At 37.6% G+C, this 23,405-nt stretch overlaps 1 protein-coding gene across 2 annotated transcripts in view; it reads right to left on the reverse strand.

The window, feature by feature from the left end:
- SETD2 (SET domain containing 2, histone lysine methyltransferase) overlaps nt 1-23,405 on the reverse strand; it is a 123,077-nt gene that overhangs the window by 58,273 nt on the left and 41,399 nt on the right. Inside the window, exons 6-13 of one of the 2 annotated variants that reach the window (XR_008420632.1) lie at nt 22,251-22,374; nt 21,205-21,282; nt 18,934-19,031; nt 16,507-16,633; nt 8,555-8,689; nt 8,185-8,304; nt 5,896-6,558; nt 2,784-2,951 (exon numbers count right to left, since the gene is read on the reverse strand). Coding sequence is in view for 1 of the 2 variants with exons in the window: in XM_053898338.1 (XP_053754313.1) it covers nt 5,896-6,558; nt 8,185-8,304; nt 8,555-8,689; nt 16,507-16,633; nt 18,934-19,031; nt 21,205-21,282; nt 22,251-22,374 (1,345 nt within the window). In the remaining variant the exon portion in view is untranslated. The remainder of the gene's footprint in view (nt 1-2,783; nt 2,952-5,895; nt 6,559-8,184; nt 8,305-8,554; nt 8,690-16,506; nt 16,634-18,933; nt 19,032-21,204; nt 21,283-22,250; nt 22,375-23,405) is intronic. The other variant, XM_053898338.1, reaches the window with a different exon arrangement.

Here is a 23,405-nt window from a genome sequence, read left to right on the forward strand (position 1 = left end):
AAAGGTGCTCCTATAGGATAATTTTTAATGATAAGGATCAAACAGTAACTTTATGTTGGAAAACCTGGCAGACGCCACTTTAACCAAGGGATTGGAGTTGACAGTGCCAATAGTGGAACAAATCAACATCATGTGAAGGATACTCCTTACTATTCCAGACAAAAATGTATAACCTGAACCCAAAAGAAAACTTCAGACAAGCCCAAAATGAGGAATATTCTAAAAAATTTCAAAATATTTTAAAAATTTGAAATGTATAAAAAGCAAAGATAGACTTAGGAACTATTCCAGATTAAAGGATACTAGAGAGATACAACCCAACATAACACTTTAGCTCCAATTCTGGATCAGATTTTTTTTTTTCTTGCTATAGACATTATGGGTACAATTGGCAAAGTCTGAAGGAGATCTGTTGGTCAGATAACAGTATTTTGTCACTAATCTGCTGATTTTAACAAATATACTGCAGTCATATGGAATAATATCCTTGTTTTTATAAAATATGCACTAAAATATCTAGGGGAAATGGATGTCACATCTGTAACTTATTTTAAGAGAAAATGATAAAGCATATTTGGTAAAATGTTAACATTGGGGAATCTGGGTGGAGGAATAAGAGGAATTTTTAGCTTTTTTTCTACATTTGTCACTAGAATGTGTATCACATACAGAATACATACACAGAATAGTATCCTTGCAGTTTTCCTATAAGTCTGAAATCACATCAAAAGTAAAAGGAATATTAAGAAAAATTTATACATTTTATTATGGTTACATGTAAGACTAGATTGCACCAACTTATCTATACTCAAAACCTCCCTTAAGTTTCCAACTAACCTGATCATGGTCCTGAGGGAAAAACAACATTGCGTAAAGGTCTCTTCTCTCCCACTTCTCAGACAGCCTTACATCCAAATTATTTAAAGTAACTTTTCCCAAACAGAGTCAAGACTTTTTTTTTTTTTTTTCAAACTAACTTCATGAGCTATAGAACCATAATCATCATGTCTTTAGGGAAACAGAATTAAGAGTTCATCCAAAAGAATAAAGTATCAAAATGACTTCACTCAAAATCAGAATGTTTCCAGCAGCCAGACTCTGAACTTTACCACAGTGCAAAAGCAGCCACAGACAGTATGTAAATGAATGAGCATGGCTGTGTTCCCAAAAATCTTTACAAAAACAAGCAGTGGGACAGATATAGCCAAGCCATGATTTAGATTAAAGGACCTATCCAGTAATAACAAAATGGACTACTAATAAGCTTTAGACCATTTTTGCCTTTTACTAAGTCTGATACTTGTAAAACAAACTTTGGAGCGCCTAAGCGACCCAGTTGGTTGAGAGGCCAACTCCTGATTTTGGATCAGGTCATGATCTCACGGTTTGTGGGTTCAAGCCCCACACGGTGCTCCCCACTAGCAGTGCGGAGCCTGCTGTCTGGGATTCTCTCTCTCTTCCCCTCTGCTCTGCCCCGCACGTTCTCTCTCTCTCTCTTTCAAAATAAGTAAATAAACTTAAAAAAAAAAAAAAAAAAAAAAACTTTCAATGTAGCAGTATCTAAGACTGCTTCTTTGGGGGCAATTCTAAATTTTAAAGGAGGGGCGTCTGGGTGGCTCAGTTAGTTAAGCATCCAACTTGGGCTCAGGTCATGATCTCATGGTTCACGGGTTGGAGCCCTGTGTCGGACTCTGTGCTTACAGCTCAGAGCCTGGAGCCTGCTTCAGTTTCTGTGTCTCCCTCTCTTTCTGCCCCTTCCTGCTTGTGCTTTGTCTCTCTCTCTCTCAAAAATAAATGTTTAAAAAAATATATTTTAAAGGAAAGGATAATATTGATCCTTATGAATACAGAATAATCGCTACGAAAGATTTTGAAATTTATTACAGAAACCCAGGGTACATAATTTCATTCTGAAATGTTGCACAGCAGATTCCACATAGGATATCAGTTACAGACTGAAATTCCAAGTAGTGACTTAAACGTTTTCAGCTGAGTAACCCTATGTTTTATTTAAACTTTCTGTAAAGAGTTTAATGCTTAACTTTCTAGGCAAATAATATGTTTGTTGAATTAAAGATAGTCTTGACATAAACACGAAGAAGAGTATTATTAAGAATAGTCCAACTTATCACATGTACAGAATGGTGCCCCTAAATCATGTTAACCAGGTGTAACTGTAACTACCCAGATTTCATTATAAGGAGAGATGCATATCCTGCAGTCTAAGTGTTTACAAGAGAGGCTCTGGAATCACTAGCCATCATAATCTACTGGGTTTCACTAGCCATCATAATCTACTGAAAAAAAAAACTGCCAAATTCACAGGAACCTTACCTCTTCTTCTCATGATCCAAATGAATGAGGATTTTCCAGTCAAGTTATAATCAATGACCACTTATAACCAACTGTTTTGCCCTGTGAAGTCTAGGGTATATTTTCAGCATGAGGGGTGATGTACAGTAATTCCTTTTGCAAATAGAAATATACGCACATGTCCCTGCTGAAAATGTAGCCCGATAAATTTGCACATGAAAATACATGCTCATGTGTAGTAGCAATGTGTTAGGTGATGTTTCTTGTTTAGGTCTACTTTAGGAGTCAAAATGTGCAAGCCCTGTGGAGCCATGGCAGCAGTCCTGTGTATAGAGGTATAGAAAAAGTAGCTCACTTAATCCTTTCTCGCCAGGAGTCGGGATTTTCCCGGAACGACATCCATTGTCGGCAATGGACGCACCAAAATAACGCCGGCGCCAGTGAGTTAACCACCTCTGTCCTCTTTTCACCTATTATATTTTTCATGCATCATCCAACTTCCCAACCATCTTCCTGTTTCTTCACAGAATGCACGCTAGGTTCTCGTTTTTCTTCAGCACGAAGTTGAAAATGGAGTTGAGAAAAGGAGACACATGGTCAGCTGGTGATGTTAACAAGCTCCTTGCTGCCCTGAGAAGCTAGATGGAAATGGTTCAAGTTACAAGGGGGATCATCATCAGATCTGGGAGGACAAAGAGTAATTCATGAAGCTTCATTCCCTTCCCTCCCACCCTCTTTCATTTACTGATGATCCCTATGGTCTGCCTTCACAGCAAAAATCAAGATTAAGGATCTGAAGCAACCTCTTTCAGTTCTTCACTCCATCCAATGTGTAGAAAGGCCAAGTGGAACACATGTCCAACAATGTTACAGTGGCCCCAGAAGGTCAGGGAAGCTTGGAGTGGCTAACATAACCACAATCTTAGAGTAATGCTTTTTTTAGTATGATCTTGGAATTAACATCAGCAACTAACCCAGTGCTTGGCAATAGGTGCTTAATAAAGGTTGGTTGAATAAGACATTGTCTTTTCTGCCAACATCTACTTGAATACATAGGTGGAAGTCAGACAGAAGTAGTTAACTCTTTCAATGCCGGGATAGTATGGGTATAGTGTAATCACATCAAGTCCATGTGTTTATCTAAAACATGTTCAAATTATGGGTTTCTGATTTCAATGTTCTGATTAAATGCTGGCTAAAGTTCTTTCTTTCTCTTTCTCTCTTTTTTCTTGACAACCATAATCAGAGTTTTGGAATTAGAATCATGGTAAATGTTAAACAGAATGATAGATGAATTAAGAGCCCCAACACCAATGTGTAACAAAACATCACAGTTCAGTCAAGTGACAACATTTCTCAGTCATGCAATTCTAGGTGAGTAATGATTCCAGAGCAAACTAAAGTTTGAAGAAGGAAAATCTCATTCAATGGCTTCCTTGATGCTAAGAATCAGGATACATCCAAAGTATGAAGGTTAAGAAGGATATATTTTAAGTATGAATAAAATTTTGAGCCTCAAGTCAAAAGGATCATCAAGCTACATAGTGCTATGCAACTGCTTTGATCTTTCAGACAGGAGGAACGAGGACAAGCAGGGGAAGAAATAATTTCGTAGGACTCAAAAACGTCTAGAGTGTGACTTTAAATGACCAGTTACAGCTAACTGAGTTAAGGATATCCCAGAGAGTAATTCATACCACTACCATTACAATAAAAAACTACCATAGAGAGAAACGAAAGTATTACTTTTTTCCAGGTTTTAAGAAGAGACAGGTTTTTAAAGAAATGATGCTTAAATCTCATTTTTTTAAACTTATGTCAACCAGAGATTTATCAGGCAAAAGTGAACTACTGGGTCTGCCACCCCATTCTCACTCTGTAAAACTATGTCTGTAAGGCCTTTTCTATGCCCATTCGAGTACAGGTCTCCATTTCCACCTTCCTTATGAAGCCAGTCATGCCACAGGCTGTACTAGCCTCCAAACTCAAGAGGGACTTCTTCCACACTCCTGTGCCCTCACAAAGCAGGCCTTAAATGAAGGTCCACCCACGTGACCATCCCAGCATTTCTTTCTTTTAACTGCAATTCTGGTTCCTGCAGTTCACGTGTTGTATCATAAGCAGATTTACTATGAATTCTTCCTTTTAGGTTTATAAAAAGGAAGGATTTCACAAGGTTTATTAATAAGGTTGAGTAACGATAAACTCTAAGTGGTGCAAGAGTAGCAAACAGGTCAGCGAGAACTGAAACCACACCATACTTAAAGAAGGGTCTCAACACAGCAAATTACAAATGCCGGAAGTAAGAATAGTGCACAACCAATCAACTACTCCTTTTGTTCAGTGTGAGGTCAGTTCCATATGGGTCAAATCGCAGGATCTAATGGGTGAGTTTTGTAATCATAATTGGGGACAGGTAGGATTCAGTTGTCCATCTTACTGCAAATAAACCTGTACTGCTGGTTTACCTGGTTGCTTCACTTCTGACAGAAGAAAGGAACAGAAAAATAGAAGCTAGGAAGTAACCTGTTCCCACAGGGTCCTCAAGACCTGAATCCCAGATACAGATCACTTACAATCAAAATGTATCACATCTCTCCTAGGCTCATCCTGTTATTCACTTCTGTTTATCCAAGACCCAGACTGAGTTTTCTGCAAAGCAAACCCTGTACATCTTGCTACGTTCTTTAATGACAGATTTCGTACGTATTAGGCGTAAGGGTTCCAGACCTCTCTATTTTCCTCTGGGTAACATCTTTTGACCAAAGAAGTAGGCATTTAAAGACAGGCCTATTTCAGAAACAATAATGGAACTGAACACCAACTAGCTCCATATAAAGTTGTTTTACTGGAATAGAAATTTGTGTTCAATCATTTTTGATAAGAAGTTGCTGAATTACCTTGGTTTTCCAGTTATAATTAATTTTTAAAAATTAATTTTTAGTTAATCCAATATATTAATTTCCAATTACTTTAAACACTGACTTTTTTTCTTACATACACTCTTACAAAGAATTTTCAAATGTAGAATCATACGTTTGTAACTCAACGTATTTCTGGTTTTGGTTTTAATGTAAGGTGCACTTAAATAACTGAAGTCACTGGGGCACCTGGGTGGCTCAGCTGGTTAAGCATCCAACTTCGGCTCAGGTCATGATCTCACTGTTGGTGAGTTTGAGCCCCACATTGGGCTCTATGTGATCAGCCGGGAGCCTGGAGCCTGCTTCGGATTCTGTGTCTCCCTCTCTCTCTGTCCTTCCCCCACTTGCACTGTCTCTCTCTGTCTCTCAAAAAATGAGTACATGTTTAAAAAATTACAAAAAATAAAAAAAAAACTGAAGTCACTGCTGCGATATGCTTTTCTAAATGAAGAAAAGGGGATATCTGTATATTAGTTTGGCTGGTATATCTCTTGCCAAGGTTTAAAAGATTTGAGACATTTGTAATTAGTTATCAGTAAGAGAGATGGTATTCCATTTTTCAAATATATGTATAGCTAGAAAAGTAGGTAATTCAACTTAAGATTTGTGGAACTCTAGACCTGAGTAATTCAGGTTAAAGTAAACAGAAATGTTTCCTTACCTTTAGGTCTTTCCAACTATCCAGGAGCTTGGTAGCCAAATCACTTATATCTACTGTTTTATCTGGCTGTTCCTGGCTCCTCTCACTCTCCACATCAGATACACCCTCCTCTTCATCTTGGGATGGTGTTTCCTCAGCAATAGTTTCTTCCAGTTTCGTGCCATTGCCCTCTTTAGGCTCTATTTCAGCATCAGCCTCTGGTTCAGATATGGGTAGCTTACTGGCTTCCATGGCGATTTCACTCTCAACTTTAGACTCAGGCAGCTGTTGTGTGAGTAGCTGTTGTGACTGTAACTCTTCCTCTTCTTCTACAGGGACGTGTTCTAACTGGTCAAGGTCCTCTTTGCCATCCTTGCCTTCCAGCTCACTGGTAGCATCAGATATTGCACTGTCCATGCTATTTTCACTTATAATTTTAAGTCTGCGAAACATGAGCTTCTTGGGGGTATCTGTGTCAGCTTCTGTGCTTAGCTTGGTGGAAGGATCAGGAGTGTTGAGTGGTGTGTGAGCACGTGACGTATTCTCACTTGAATACCCATCTCCTTCACTCAACGGAGGAATGGCAGTTTTGGTCTGAGACCAGCGTTGAATAATTGGAAGTACTTTGCTTTCCTCCAACATATTTTTAGTAGGAATGGGTAAGTGTTCCAAAGTCTTTATAATCTGATTAAACACAATAAAAAAAAAATCTCATCACTTTACACAGTTGACTTTTCAAACCTCTGGATGGGACTCAGATCATTTTTGCAAGAGCAGTGGGGTTTCTTTACTGTCTTATTCAGACCAAAGTCTCTATAACTACAGAAGGATTTAAATGTCATAATATTATTTTCCTCCAGAAAGGAAAGAAAACTTTTTTAAGACTGACCAGCAAAAATAAAAATGTGGGCAGGTAACTGCTCACAATATTAAACAGGAGCAATTAATATCCTCCACCAGTGCTTCTCAAACCTGAGATTAAAAAAAAAAAAAAAAAAAATATATATATATATATACATACACACACACACACACATACATATACACATACATATATACATATGTGTGTGTGTGTGTGTGTGTGTGTGTGTATGTATATGTATGTGTATATACACACACACACACCCGTATATATACATACGCTAGTGGACCTCATCCTGGGTATCTTTTTCTAAAAAGTTTCCCAAATGACTGTGATATAGGCTTGGGAACTATGCAACAACATATATTTAAATGATGTCTCACATACACACACAAAACAATGCAGATATTACTTACCTCGTTTAGCTTTTGATAAATAGCTATCTAACAAAGTGAGACTCTCTCTTCAGAGATAATCATCCCCTCCATCCAGAAATCCAAGAATTTCTTCTAAAGTACTCCCTAATGTAGTTCTACAGAAACCCCAAGGATAGGGAGTTCCCCTCCACTTGCTCGATAGGATGCTGCCCAATTCATAAATCATTTAATAAAGTCAACTAGATCTTGAAGGAAGAAAGGAAAAAAGGAAGGAAGGAAAGAAAGGAGGGAGGGAAGGAGGGATGGAGGGAGGGAAGGAGGGATGGAGGAAGAGAGAAAGAAACCAACCAACCAACCCACCCACCCACCTACCCCAAGTCCTCCTCAACTTCTACTTATTGCCAAATCTCCTGGGAGAAGAATGGAGGCAAGACAACCACTTATTTGCTTATTCCTGACGTTTTTAAAAGTTATTTGGTATTATCTATCTCTCTCTCTCTCTCTCTCTCTCTATCTCTGTATGTAACATGCAACACTTTGGTATTATATTAAAAAGAACTACATTTAGACTAGGTCAAAAAATATTGTTTATTTCATGGGGAGGTATAAACATCACAACTCCACTAACAATGCTGCAATGAACATTTATTTAGATCTTTAAAACACTTATTGACTCCTCAAAATGTTCTTACTCTTGTCATCCAGAATTCAGCTCTTCACTAATTTTTTAGAACACGAAAATTTAAGTTTCATATGGCTTCCTATCTGTTTAACACTATGGCTTTAGCAACGAACTGGATCTTTCACTCAACTATGATACTGTATTTTGCTCTTGCAGTTCCCAGCTACACAATATCAACTATAGGGATTCTATAGGAAAAGCCATAGGGCAAACTCACTACTAGCAAGTTTTAAGTAAAGGTTATAGTTACAAGAATGATACTGAGATAATAAAATTATTTAATACCAGTAGTAAATATAGTGCTAGATTGATTACCACTGATATCATCGCTCAACCTAAGCAATCTATATAGTGGTTTTAAAAAACAAGCAAGTTGAATGTGAACTGACCTCTTCTTGAAGCTTCTGGTTACTTTCCCGGCCATCACCTAGCTCTGCCATCCAGATCCACAACAAAGACAGCCCATGACGTTCCAGAAAGGACTTCAGGCAAGACTGTGAATGTGTGTTCTTCCATGGGGGAAGGGAAGCAAGATGCAGGGTATTGGGATGGGGTTGGGGTGGGTTGGGGTAGGAAATACCAAACATAGCATTAAAAAGGGTCCACAAAGAGGAATAAAATTTTTGTTTATATTCACAAAACACCCAGAAACTGTTTTGATTGATGCAAAATAAAAGTGTACAAAAAATAAATGGTTTAAAGTTAGATGCCCCACCACAAACTCAGAAATAAAAAACAAATTAGTATCAAAGAGCTCACCTGTATGAGCTCAAGACAGGTAAGTTTCTGCTCCAAAGTTTCAATTCTAACCATTAGCCGGGATAAGCTGAGCACCTGGTTTTTATCAGAGAGACCCTCACCATTCTCCATCAGAGCTTCTAGCTCTCCATCCACCTGCCACAGCAAAGAAAAATATCTGGTTATAAAAACAACAACAACAACAACAACAACCCCCACTAATCTAAGAATCAAACAGCCTAAAAAAGATGCTCAACTTTGTCAGTAATAGGGAAAATGCAATTAGACCCGGAGTGAGAAAACATGTTAAATTTACTAGATTAACCCAGGAAAAAAAAATTAAGAAGTCTGATAATATCAAGTCTAGGCAAAGATGTGGATCAAAAGGCACTTTTATGTACTGTCGATGAAAGTATAAATTAGTATGATCAATTTGAAAAGCATTTCATTCTCTCATCAAATATTTACCAACTACTTATTGTATGTCAAATACAATCCTGGGTGCTAAAGACATTGCAATGAAGCAAAACAAAAGTCTGCCCTTCTTGGGAGACAAACAACAAATTGTTAGGTGAAAAGTATGCCAGAAAAAAATAAAGCACTGGCTTCAAAAATAAATATTTGTATCCCCTATGCCTAGCACTGCACACCTAAGAATAAACCCTAGAGAAAACCTCTCCACATGTCTACTCAAAGAGTCAAAACAATGTTCACTGCACAGCCCTTATAATAGCAAAAAACTTCCAACAATGCAAACATCTGTGGCCAGGTTGTATAAACCAGCATGTTCATACAACAGATCATTCTACCACAGTGAAAGGAATAAAGTGCAGCCAAATGCAACAACATTCATCAACCTTATAAACATAATGTTGTATGAAAAAAGTTCCAGATTACATGCTGTATGAATCTGTTTTTGTAAGCCTCAGAAACAAAAATTTTATAGATGCATGTCTGCAAAATTAATTTTAAAAAGGCAATGGAGGTAAGACACAATTCCAAACACTGGTGTTCTCCAGGGGCTAAGCAGGGAGCAGGAAGCAGAGACGTTCTTTTGTAATTATACCTTATAACTTACATCTATTCTCTGCGTGTTTCAAATATTACATTTAAATAATGGGGGAACAACAACAACAAAATCAACCTACCAACAGTTGTTTTCCAGCTGTGTTATAAAAGGTATAAAGATGGCTTACAGAACTTACTCTGGGGGAGATAAAATTAATTCATGTGAAAACAAACAATGAAGCATTAAATGTTAAAAACCTAGAGGCCTAAGAAGGAAGGCAGCAGTTTAGAATGAGTCACCAGAAGGGAACTCACAGAAGCAGGGTTAGCAGGAGGTAAGATAAAGGGGAGAGTAAAGTAGAGGGAAAATCATGAACACAGGGAAATGGAAAATTAGGATAGTGCCTAGCTCCACCTGGCTGGAGTAGACAATGTGTGTGGTGAGGAAGTGAGAAAAGCCTCATTTAAAGGAAGGCTTGTTAGATCGGAAGATCTCAGAGGTGATATAAAAAAATCTGGATTTGATGTGACTGAGCAAGAGAGCTCTATTACTGAATCCAAAAAAAGGGGAATAATCTGATTGAAATGGAATTTGAGAATAATTAGTGGAGCAATAACAGAACAAAATTTACACAAGATAGCGACTGATGCAGAAGAGATACAAAGATGACATTAAACTGACATGGCCTAAGATGAAAGAAGTCCAGAATGTGCTGACAGACGAAAGCAAATCTGAAAGAAAAGAATCTTGAGGAAATTTTCTGTTACTTAACTTTTAATCATCTCAATTTTAGGCAATGCACTGAACATTTCCTTTTTATATGATACCACAAACTTCACATAACATAATGGTGAAGAACAAAAATAAGAAAACACAAGATGCTATCTGCGAGATGAAGAAATGTAAATTCATTTTATCCCTTCCAAATGTACATTTAAAGCTCCTTTCTCATTTCCAGTATCATTTATGTTTTGAACAGATTAAGTATTTACACAGAAAAATCAATTTATAGTTAAATATTAATCCAAGACAATTTCCTTGAGGATGTTTTTCTCCTGTATATCCTAAATATAGAACTTCCTATGTCCCAAACTCTAGAGGATTAGAGCAGGAAAGACAAAGGGCTTTAAAATTACACTTTCCGGGGCACTCGGGTGGCTCAGTCGGTTAAGCGTCCAACTCTTGGTTTCGGCTCAGGTCATGAACTCAGTTTGTGAGTTCAAGCCCTGCACCAGGCTCCGCGCTGACGGTGCAGAGCCTACTTGGGATTCTCTCTCCATCTCTCCCTGCCCCTCCCCTGCTCACTCTCCTTGTCTCTCTCAAAAATAAATAAACTTAAAAAAATAAAAAAAATTAAATAAAATTCCACATTCCCCTCCCCCCAATGCAACAACCAGAACCTCACTTTGGACAGAGTTTCAGATGCAAATACTACTAGACTAAGTGATGGGGTTTTCTTTTCATATTTAGGCATGACAGGATTCTATAACTCTGAACATTTAAGAGACAAAATGGAGCATTTTGCTTCATTGTTTGTTTTCACATGAATTAATTTTATTTTTCATTTAATAAACATTTATCGAATAGATACTATACCATAGAAAGCTCCACTGGGATATAAAAACAGTAGCAGTCTTATCTTAAGGAAATAAACAGTAAAAATGTAGAAACTAAAGTAAAAATAACAAAATTTTGCAAACAACACAGAAGGTAAAGAACCTTTGAACATTCCCACTACAATTATAAGATTAATAGTCATATTGTATACCTAAAAGTTATCATGCCAATCCCAGTAACATGCTACAGCTTCCATAATTTGGGGTACTCAAGTGGACAATCAATTGTGGAATTAATAACTTTTGGGATATCTGGGAGGAAGGGAGCCAGGGGACCAACTGACTGCTCTCATTAATTTGCATTTACTACAAATATTTATTTTTAATTTATGGGTCACAACCTACCTGAAAGGATTTGAAGTAACTATAAGCTAACATAAAAGTATAAAAATGATTAAGGAATATGTTAATAAATTACTGACAATTGAACATTTATACATATATGCATAATTCTATAGCACTTAAAAATTCATTCTATTGAGTACTTAATCCAAAAAATTATTTACTCTTTTTTATTTAAATACTTTAGTCCTTTTGGCCATGAACTATCTTTAATGGGTCTAAGAATTTTTAATAGTTTCTGATGAAATACAACACACATAAAGTATATAAATGACCTGTAAACAAATAGGTTTATTAATAAACAGGTGAGCAATAGATTTAATAAACAGGTGAGCAATATCCATGCAACCAGCTTGCAGGTTAAAAGCGGGGTGGGGGAACGACACTGTCAACATTCCTGAAGTGCTCCATGGGCTCTTCCCTTGTTCTAATACCTCCTCTTCTCTGCTCTCAAGATAACATCTCCTAACTTTTTAGGAAATCATCTCTGATTTTTAAAACAGATTTACCATCTGTGTATAAATCCCTAAATAATTTTGTCTATTTTTCATCTTTATGGAAATCATACTGGACAAAACTTTTGTGTCATGCTCATTCTACATTCATCCTTAAATTTTAGGAGCCCTCCATGCTGTTGCATGCAGTCATAGTTCCTGCACTTTCATGACCAGTTTTTCATTCTAGGATTACATTATGAATTTGTCTATATTAGTGTTAACAGATACTTGAGTTGTTTCTACTTTTTCTAATGTTTATTTATTTTTGAGAGAGACAGAGACAGAATGCGAGTGGGTTAGGGGCAGAGAGACAGGGAGACACAGAAGCAGAAGCAGGCTCCAGGCTCTGAGGTGTCAGCACAGAGCCCAACGCGGGGCTCAAACTCACAAGGTGTGAGATCATGACCCGAGCCGAAGTCGGACGCTCAACCCACTGAGCCACCCAGGCGCCCCTCTACTTTTTCTAATAGAAGCAGATGCTGCTGTGACTCCTGATGCACATACATTCACTTTTAGTAAACAATTCCAAAGTACTTTCAAAAGTGGTTGCACCCATTTACACCCCCACCAGCAGTGCAGGAGATCTCCTGTTCCTAGGAGTCATCAGACTTTTTACCAATCTGATGAGTATATAAATGACATCTGATAGTTTTAATTGATATTCCCCTGATAATTAATGAGGTTGAACATCTCTCTATGTTTATTAGCTATTTGGATTAGTGAAGTGTCTGGATGTTGTCTATTTTTCTTTTGTGTTGGCTTTTTCCTTAGTGATTAGTAGCAGCTCTCTATACACTCTGGTTATTAGTGCTTGTGTGTTATGTGTTGAAGGCAAATATTTCCTCTCTTAGGCGTCTTCTTGCCCTCTTACTGTGTACACTGGTTATCATTAATTTGTTTCGCAAATTTAAACAAAAGAGACTAAGGGAAGATTCAGACTATTTACTGTTTGTACTTTACAAACTACAAATATCATCAGGTAATAGGGAATTATTATACCTCCATCTGCTAAGTATTTAATTACCTGATTTGTGACATCCCCCCAAAAAACTATCACCTTCAACTGGAAAAGCTTATAGTTTTGTTAAGGAGATACGCTGTATAGAGATGCAATCATAAGATCAATTAAAAAAAAATGTTTACCAATCAAGGGATAATATGGGGATGCAGACTATAATGCTATTAACATATTCTTGTTAATAGTTACAATAATCAAAACTATATTTTAAACTGTGCTATCTTATCCCTTCCATGGCCTCCTCTACCCAAAAGAATTCCCAAGACTGTAGCTGACTGTAATTCAGAATCTAGGCATGCAGAAGGGATTTTCAGTAGGAGACAATCCAAGTAAAATTAACTTGAGTTCAACTCTTCATTACAGCCAGGGCAAAGAACCCCTCTACGGAACTCAGACTCATTCCTCTATCAGGGCAAAATTTTATCCAAATCATTCTTGTTCCAGAGTAACTTCAAATTCATAGCTGGAGCAATCCACAATGACTAGATTCATGCTACACCAAATTCCATCTAGAATACCAAGGCCTATACTGATATGGGACACAACATTACCAGAATAAAAATAAGCAAAGAAAAGGAATGTCTACACTTTGGTGCCTTGGGATTGTTCTTGAATCTTATCAGATAGAAAGCCATCTGATATTGGTATGATGGAGGTATAACACTGCCTAAGAAACCATCATATTACAAGGACACTCCCCACCAACAATAAAATTAAAAAAAAAGTTTATTCTGTAAGTTTTGAGAACAGGAAATAGCCAAAGGGAAGTTTTTATGGAGATTTTAACATAGGTCAACATGTTTAATGACTATTTTGTGGCTGCTCTGACAAACTATCAATTATAAGTTAAAAATAAAAGCAACCTTAACAAAGTTGAGAGAAAAGTTTCCTGCAATACTCAAGTCAAGAAGCCTAATAGGCTATGACCTAGTGACACCACTTCCATGGATACACCTTAAAGAAACATGTGCAGAAGAGACATATATAGATACAAATTATGACATTAAGAGAAAAGCTTAAAAACACTAGTGTCCAGGGGAGCCTGTGTGGCTTAGTCGGTTGAGCATCTGACTTCAGCTCAGGTCACGATCTCATGGTTCATGGGTTCAAGGCCCACATCGGGCTCTGTGCTGACAGCTCAAAGCCCAGAGCCTGCTTCGGATTCTGTGTCTCCCTCTCTCTCTCTGCGCCCCTCCCTTGCTCACACCCTGTCTGTCTCTCTCTCTCTCTCTCAAAAATACACATTAAAAAATAAACAAAACACTAGTGTCCATTAGGAGGGCTATATATAAACTGTTACATGATGAAAAACTTTACAGCAGTTAAAAATATGTTTATATATATAGGGGCACTTGGGTGGCTCAATCAGTAAGCCTCTGACTTTGGCTCAGGTGATGATCTCAAGATCATGTATTGTGTGTGCTGACAGCTCAGAGCCTGGAACCTGCATCGGATTCTGTGTCTCCCTCTTTCTCTGCCCCTCCCCCGCTTGTGCTCTGTCTCTCTCTCAAAAATAAACAAACATTAAAAAAATTTTTTTTAATATGTTTATATAGAAGTCAATGTGGATCAAATTTTAAAATAAGAGTAAAAAAAAGCAAATTGCAGAAATGTACATATTATACCATTTCTAAAATCCTATACAAAACAACTTAATAAGTTTTAAAATGCAGAAATGTTGGCTGTTATGACCGACCACAATGGTCACCAAGTTGGGAGAGGATAGAATTATTCTCTACAATTTGCAGTGCAACACAATGGTCAAGAGCAGAGACCAGAGCTAGACTAGTTCATTTCCATCACCTACTGGATGATGCCTCAGTGTTCTCATCTGTAAAATCCTTGCACCTAATTTCAAGGCTTGCTATGAGAATTAAATGAGTCATGTGTCAAAAGCTGAGCTGAGGGGCGCCTAGGTGGCTCAGTCGGTTAAACGTCCGACTTCGGCTCAGGTCATGATCTCACAGTCTGTGGGTTCGAGCCCCGCATCGGGCTCTGTGCTGACAGCTCAGAGCCTGGAGCCTGTTTCAGATTCAGTGTCTCCCTCTTTCTCTGACCCTCCCTGTTCATGCTCTCTCTCTCTCTGTCTCAAAAATAAATAAATGTTAAAAAAAAAAAAAAAAAAAAAAAAAAAGCTGAGCTGAGTGTCTGGCACACTGCTACAGAGTATATGCTCTCCAAAAACAGAGCAGAAGCACACACAATGCTCAAAAGAACATGTGTTCGTCTTGGGTGGTCTACCACCATGGCCATTTGTTGAAGGTTTCCTTTTTGGCACTTTTTAAATGGCCTTTTTTTTCAACTGCCCTTTCCAATGCTTTTTGGTTCTTACAGAATTTAATTTGGGCTTAATGACATCACCTTTTAGCCATTATACTTTTATCCCCTCACCCTATACATCTTCTATCTACTCATCTAAACACTAATTTATATGTAACTTAAGCATTTATAATTCTTAATGTATTAGTTCCTGAAAAGCTCAAGCATGAGCTAACTGCCAAAGAATCACAGGGGAATTTGCTAACCCCCTCAGTCCCCCCCGCCCCCCGCACCCCCGTTAAGATTCACAGGTCTGAGGATGGACCCAGAAATGCGCTTTTTCACAATGGACCCTGCCAGGTGATTCAGAGGCTGAGAAACGCTATTCTGGTGAAGGGATCCTCAGAAAAAAGGTGTTTGTTTTTTTTTTTAACGTGAAGCTCTTGTCCCAGTTAAGAGTCCCTTGATTAACAAGATAGCTCCTTCCTCCATAGTAACTGAGGTGAGCTGGGGTAGAAAAAAGGTTATCAATCACCATTTTAAAAAAAGACCATTTTCACTATTTCATTTTCACTCCTGGGTTGCCTATTACCTCTCAAAACTCACCTTATACCCCTCCAAAGAGGGTTTTCAGAGATTGTAAGAACACTTGCAAACTTTAAGAGTTCCAAACAAAAAACAAACCAACATTAAAAGACTAGGAATGTAGATCAGACTTAAGTAAATTAATAGATGAACATCTTATTTGTACTTAGGATTAGGAGTTTTACAGGCTCCAAAAAAACTATCAGTCCATTGTTTTCAATATGACTTCAGTAGTTCTTAGCAACACCTAATTCTAATCTCTATGAACCTGAAATAAAAACAGCAACCAGGGCCACCTGGGTGGTTCAGTGGGTTAAGCATCCAACTCTTGATTTCGGCTCAGGTCATGGTCTCACAGTTCATAGGACTGAAGCCCTTTGTCAAGCTCTGCGCTGACAGCATGGAACCTGCTTGGGATTCTCTCCCTCTCATGCTTGTACTTGCTCGCATTCTCTCTCTCAAAAATAAACAAACATTAAAAAACAAACAAAAAAAAAAAAAACAACCATACTTCTTTCTCTAATGGTCTCCTCTGATTCTGAATTTCTCTGTTGTTTGGCTTTTCAAATTTTAATCAGAAAAGCTACCTCCCTCCTTTAAAGGTATATGGTAAAAGTTGAAAAAAAAGGGATGAAAGAAACACTTACTGAATCCTTCTTACGAGATCGCTCCTTCTTCATTTTTCCTCCTGCTGCTCTGATACTGACTCTATTCTCTCCTCCCAGGTAACCTCGGCAATTAGCTGACCCACAGAAACATTTCTGAGCTTCTTTTCTGTTCAAGGAACATAGGAAAGATGTCAGTTACGTGAAAGTACACCACATAAAAATGTCAACAACCTAACAATCACATACAAGAAAGAAATCAATTCAGCCTAAAAAACAATTATTTTAAAAGACTCCAACAAACCTAATACCATTTAATGGAAATGCCTGAAAACTGCTCTTAAAAAAATATTCTTTTTCTAATCCTCCTTTATTAGCTAGACAAAATTAGCCAAGAAGTTAATGAGTAATTTCTCCATTTTATGAGTACCTACTCATGCATAAAAATTAAGGATTTTTATACTTATATGTGCATAAAGAGATATATAAAGGTAGACATGTGTAAAATGTATACAAATAAGAGATCGTATATATATTGAGCTAAGAACAAAACTGCTTAAATAGTTCAACATCTCTCATATGTAAATATTTAACTGGCACCAAGAACAACAAATATATTCTTACAAATAGATGTACACAGATACGAAATTCAATATGTACAGGATACTTAAAAGGAAGCACATGATTATTAAAAGTTATCACCACTTAAGGATGAGACTCTAATAAGAAATATAGTAATAAGTAAATATAACTGTGGAGTTCAGGAAAAGTGGTAGAAACAACACAGGCCTAACTCTACAGGCCTGGGTACAAACCACCATGGCCATTTATTTATTCTGCGATCACAACTACCTGAGAAAAGCAAGAAGAACTATACCAAAAGGAAACTGATAGATTTAATTTATGATGGTAGCAATCAAAAGCATAAAAATAAATTATTCAATAAATAGAGCAGGGAATCACAAACAGCACCTGATTTCCAGTTTTCCTTCCTTCAAATAGGACAGTGCAAAAGTAAGAGGGAGAAAGCATGGAGCTGTACACAGAACCTGGGTCTGCACTCATCTGCGGAATGCTAGGCCACTGCCTAGATGCATTAGTTCACGAGGTTACGCAACATGGTGATACCAATACTACTTCATTCATTAGCACGAAATAACCTCCAAAAGAAGAACTTCCTCTCATCAACTATTTGGTTTAACCTGAAGTAGAATTCACTTGGGGAAAGCAGGATAAGTGTTTGATTTTTTTTCCCCTTTTCTGACTTTTAAGCTACTTTATAAAAATCATGAATTGGTTCCCTTCTATTACAACTAATGCAGTTTTATTTTTAAAGTATCATTAAATCTCATGGTTTTTACATCATACGTTTCAAACCACTGCAGTTATTATCCTTTCAATGCTTAAGTGTTAATGAAAACTCTCCCACTGTTGTTGTTTTTTGTTAATGTTTACTTATTTTTGAGAGAGAAACAGCACGAGCAGGGAAGGGGAAGAGAGAGAAGGGGACAGAGGATTCAAAGCAGGCTCAACGCTGACAGCAGGGAGCCCCTTGTGGGGCTCGAACTCACAAACCACAAGATCGTGACCTGAGCCAAAGTCAACCGACTGAGCCACCCAGGCACCCTTCTCCCACTGTTTTGAGAGCCTATTAAAGCTAGCTCCTGGGACCCTTTGACAAGAATCTCCTAATCTTTCATAACTGGTTTTCTGGTATGACAAAATAAACCAAAATCACCTTGTCTAATTCCTGTCTTAACTTGAAATCAGACACTTCTCCAAGGAACCCTGTTCCTTTTAGTGGGATTCTGTGAAACCACAATATAGATGCTAGGGGTATTCATTGTTATTGTATCAGTTATTATTTTGGTTCAAAAGAACTAGTAAATTATTTTTCATAGTACAATGTGGTACAGATGAGAAAAGATTAGTCATGAGTTGATAACTGACAGATAAATACACACTTATACACACACTGTAGACATTTCCAAAATTTAAAGGGTTTTCTAATTACTTAAGAAACATAAATATATAAATAAGACAGCATGAAATTCAGAAGAAAATTATGGAGTTCCTGTACAAATCCTTTAATGGCTGGAAATGTCACAGTAGGAAAAAACACAGAAAACTGAAAAAGTAAAGAACTGGTGGTACATATAACTTTTTTTTTTTTTAACCTTTATTCATTTTTGAGACAGAGCGTGAGTGGGGGAGGGGCAGAGAGAGAGGGAGACACAGAATCCGAAGCAGGCTCTAGGCTCTGAGCTGTCAGCACAGAGCCCGGTGTGGGGCTCAAACTCACAAACCACGAGATCATGACCTGAGGCGAAGTCAGATGCTTCACCAACTGAGCCACCCAGGCATCCCCATATAACTTCTTAGTAATTCATATCAAAGTTTTATGTCTCTGTATCTGAACAGTCCATTTCCCCACCAGAAGCAGCGAAACAGAATAAAAACAATACTCACCCATATCTTTGGAACTGATAATCAAATGTTAACTCCGAGCCTGAAGGAACTAGTTTGGTGGTAAAAAACCCGACCCTCAGTTGTCCGTTCACAGTCCACTGAGAAGTTGTTTTTAAAAGAAAAGAAATTTGTAACCGATTAATCTGTGTGTTTTTCTTTAAAGATCATTTGCCTTAATAATGCATGAGCCTCTTTTGACAATTAAGAAGACTTTACCAAATAGCAAATAGGAAACTTTTTTCTTGAAGTAAACTACCATATTTAAGTGTTAATCTTATTTAATAAACTACCAGGTTGAGTATCACCTATAATTTGTCTCTAATAAAAGTAACTGCTACTTATACCTGTCTTAATACACATTTCCACACAGTAAATATTCACTTGTACTAAAAATAAGCAGATAGGGAATGCTTGGTGTCATTGACTGTTACTGGCAAATTCATATTATTATGTTAAAAGTAACTATATTCCAAGATAAGGTGAGGCATGGAACCAGGGAAAGAATGATGCCAAATGTTTAATTTCATAAAGCAATGGTCCTATGACTGAGTATAGGGAAAGGGAAGGAAAGCATGACAACAACTGCATAAAACTCAAGAATTAAAATGGGAGTAAATACACAGGAGTTAGAACTTGTGGTTCCAGAACATGTTAAGACGTAACTCGACTGCAGAGCTCCTGTTCGATCTTTTGAGCACATTACTGATGAAAACCCCCAGACTTAAAGAGATGAAGGGACACAGTACAAGTGGAAATCTCACAGGTAGACACATGGCCACCGGATGCAGACAAAACTAGAACAGAACTTACATAAAATGATCATGGAGTGTGTTCTCCTATTCGTTATATGGCTTGGCTCCCAGAAGAGCCGTATCTAAGATCTATTAGTATACAGGTCGAAAGGACAAAAAAAAATATCCAGGAGTTGAAAGCACTATTTATTTATTTATTTATTTATTTATTTATTTATTTACGTTTACTTATTTTTTGAGACAGAGAGAGACAAGAGCATGAACGGGGGAGGGTCAGAGAGAGAGGGAGACACAGAATCTGAAACAGGCTCCGGGCTCTGAGCTGTCAGCACAGAGCCCGACGCGGGGCTCGAACTCACAGACCACGAGATCATGACCTGAGCCGAAATCGGACGCTTAACCGACTGAGTCACCCAGGCGCCCTGAAAGCACTATTTTTTTTTTTTTAATTTTTTTTAATGTTTATTTATGGGACAGGGAGAGACAGAGCATGAACGGGGGAGGGTCAGAGAGAGAGGGAGACACAGAATCTGAAACAGGCCCCAGGCTCTGAGCTGTCAGCACAGAGCCCGATGCGGGGCTTAAACTCATGGACCGCGAGATCATGACCTGAGCCGAAGTCGGACGCTTAACCGACTGAGCCACCCAGGCGCCCCTGAAAGCACTATTTTAATATGAGAGGAAACCATTAATACTACTTTTCTAGGGTGTGGGTCCATAGCCTTCTTAGTCTAAGAAAGAACCAATGTTCTAACGTTTGTGTGTGTGTATTTTTTTTTTAAATCTAAGATCAAAACACAAATTAGAGTACTAAAATTATCTCAAAATGTTTTACCAAATTCAATAAATGAATGTATCAAGCATCAACTATGTGCCAGGCACAGGGACAAAGAGAGAGCCATGACCCAGAGTCTGGCCTTGTTGAGGAGAAGCAGTGTCACTCCATGTACATGATATACGATCTCTCTTATCTGTGGCCATTCAGCCCCCCTTACATTATTAAAGCAGCCAAATTTGGCACCTGGATTAAGAGCTGATAAAAATCTGAATAGAATAGTACACACTGGACTTCATCAGAATTCAATTTTAGTTTTGTATTTTGGCACCTTTGAAATAATAGTTAAAACTTACGGGCAAAGAGAGGTGACAATTAAATGCAATGGGAGTTCCTGGACTGGATGCTAGTCCAGAAAAATGACAGATGGCAAAATATGAATAAAGACTTTAGATTAGTTAATAGTTAACAGTACTTCCTGGATTGGATAACTGTATAATGGCTATTTACAATGTGAACCTTTGAGGAAGCTAGATGAAGGATGATATATGGAACTCTGTACTGTTTCTGCACTATTATTTTATAAATCTGAACTTAATTCAAAATAAGATTTTTAACAATAGGAAAAAAACAATTAAAATGATTTAAAAATAAAATCCATGGGAAGCCTTGATATGGAATCTAAAATTAATACAACATCAATCTTGAACAAAGATCCAAACTTCTAAATCTACCTCAACTTACTTTTTGAGTCTCACAGTTTGGTTCACAGCTGTGATTCATGAAACGAGAGCAGTTTCCTTTCTGAGTGGCATCTATTATCTAGGGAAAAGGATCATTTAAGAGATAAAAATGAGACCTAAAATATACATATATTTTGCAAAGGAAAGGCATCAGGCAAATGTAAGATCTGCATGCCCAACCCCGCCTCCTCTTTCACATACAGACACATCCAAGTGACAAATATCTAACTACTTCCTCTGGGACATCTGCTAACTATAAACATCTTACAGGCAAAACGATCTCCATATCTATCAATGTCTCTTCCATTTACTTTTAGCTACTTCTAACATCCTCTTATATTCCAATCTCACTCCATGTGTATAAAACTCCATTTTAAAGTGCATGTTACACCACAGTGCAGGATCTCTCAAACTTGAATGTGTATCTGAATTCCCTGGAGAGCATGTTAAAACTCCTGCTGGACCCACCACCAGAGTTATTAGATTCAGCAAGTCTGGGGCAGGATCTAGAAATAGGTTTTCCAGGACTGAATGTAGAGACAGATATAAGAATCTAGCTAAAATTTATCACACAAGACATTAAAGAGATTTGTAAAAATGTAAAACAGTTGCACTCCTCACTAAAACAAAAATATTTTGAAAATTATTTTCATAAAAACATGTTGCTTATGTCAACATATAATTGACTTGTTACTTTAAAGTGATTTAACAAATATTTTTCAATTTTTCAGCTTTAATTTTTATGTAAGTATTGACAAATATAACCCACATTAAAAAATCTCTTCTAGGGGTATCAGTAATTTTTAAGAGTTGTAATATGAAGCTCATAGGTTTACATTTACATGTATATGTAAACATCTCCCTCTCCCTTTTTGTAAACAAAAACATCTCCCTCTCTCCTTTTTGTAAAGAAAAGCTATATATATATACTATTCTGTCCCTCTTTTTTGTCACTTAATATATTTTCAAGATCAGTCTGTATCAATGACCCTTCCAAACTCAACAATTTCCAGATCTGTTTCAAAGCAAATACATTCGTCCGCTCACCTCATCATTCTTCAGGGCCATGAAATAGTAGTGGATGTTTTTGTTTCGTGCATACTCCTTTACCCGGGCTTTAAACTCTTTATGATCAAGTACCTCTCCACAATATTCCAGGACAAAGGTGTTCCTGGCAAAACAAAAGGGAAACAATAGCACTTCCTGCCTAGGAGCTGTATGGAAAACACATACATCTATGCAAAAAAATAGATTTAAGGAAATATTGAAAAGAATAAATACGGTCTTATACAAGATATAATTAAAATATACGTAAAGTACCTAACATCTAACTGAGGTTTTCTCCTTCCTAATACTTTTTAAAAAATGTTGATTCTAAGATGCTTTTACATTTATACATACTATCAAAACGTGTATCCTTGCTCTAACTAGATATTAAAACAAACACTCAAATCTGGTTTACAATGCCATGAAAACAGTGATTCACAGCTGAGAAACAGCTCTGAAGAAATCAGGAGGCACTGAAATATTAGAGGCTTTATGTTCTAAGAAAAAAGAAGATAATTTAAATATAGCAGCCATGGGGCGCCTGGGTGGCTCAGTCGGTTAAGCGTCCGACTTCAGCTCAGGTCATGATCTCGCGGTCCGTGGGTTCGAGCCCCGCATCGGGCTCTGGGCTGATGGCTCAGAGCCTGGAGCCTGCTTCCGATTCTGTCTCCCTCTCTCTCTGCCCCTCCCCCGTTCATACTCTGTCTCTATCTCAAAAATAAATAAACGTTAAAATAAATACATACATACATACATACATACATACATACATACAGCGACCCTTCTACTGTCTTTATTCAAAGACCTCTAATGATGTCAAAAGTCAAGCAGATCTTTTCTCCTGAGGCACGTGGATGGCTCAGTTGGTTAAGCATCCAACTCTTAATTTCAGCCCAAGTCACGATCTCACAGGTTCGTGAGTTCAAGCCCAATATCAGGTTCCACACTGGCAGTGCAGAGCCTGCTTGGGATTCTGTTCTCTCCCCTTCTCTCTGCTCTTTCTCGCTCTTAAATAAACTTAAAAAAATTTATAAACCCATCTTTTCTCTGACTGCATTCTCTGTGAGTTTTTTCTAGCATTTATCAGTAATTATGATTAATCTCTCTCCTTGGCTTCTTTCAAGTTCCTTCCACCCCTGACCGGTCTTTCCTCAG

The sequence above is a fragment of the Panthera pardus genome, unplaced genomic scaffold (assembly GCF_024362965.1).
Source record: "Panthera pardus isolate Hobbes unplaced genomic scaffold, ASM2436296v1 HiC_scaffold_8, whole genome shotgun sequence".
Lineage (NCBI taxonomy): Eukaryota > Metazoa > Chordata > Mammalia > Carnivora > Felidae > Panthera > Panthera pardus.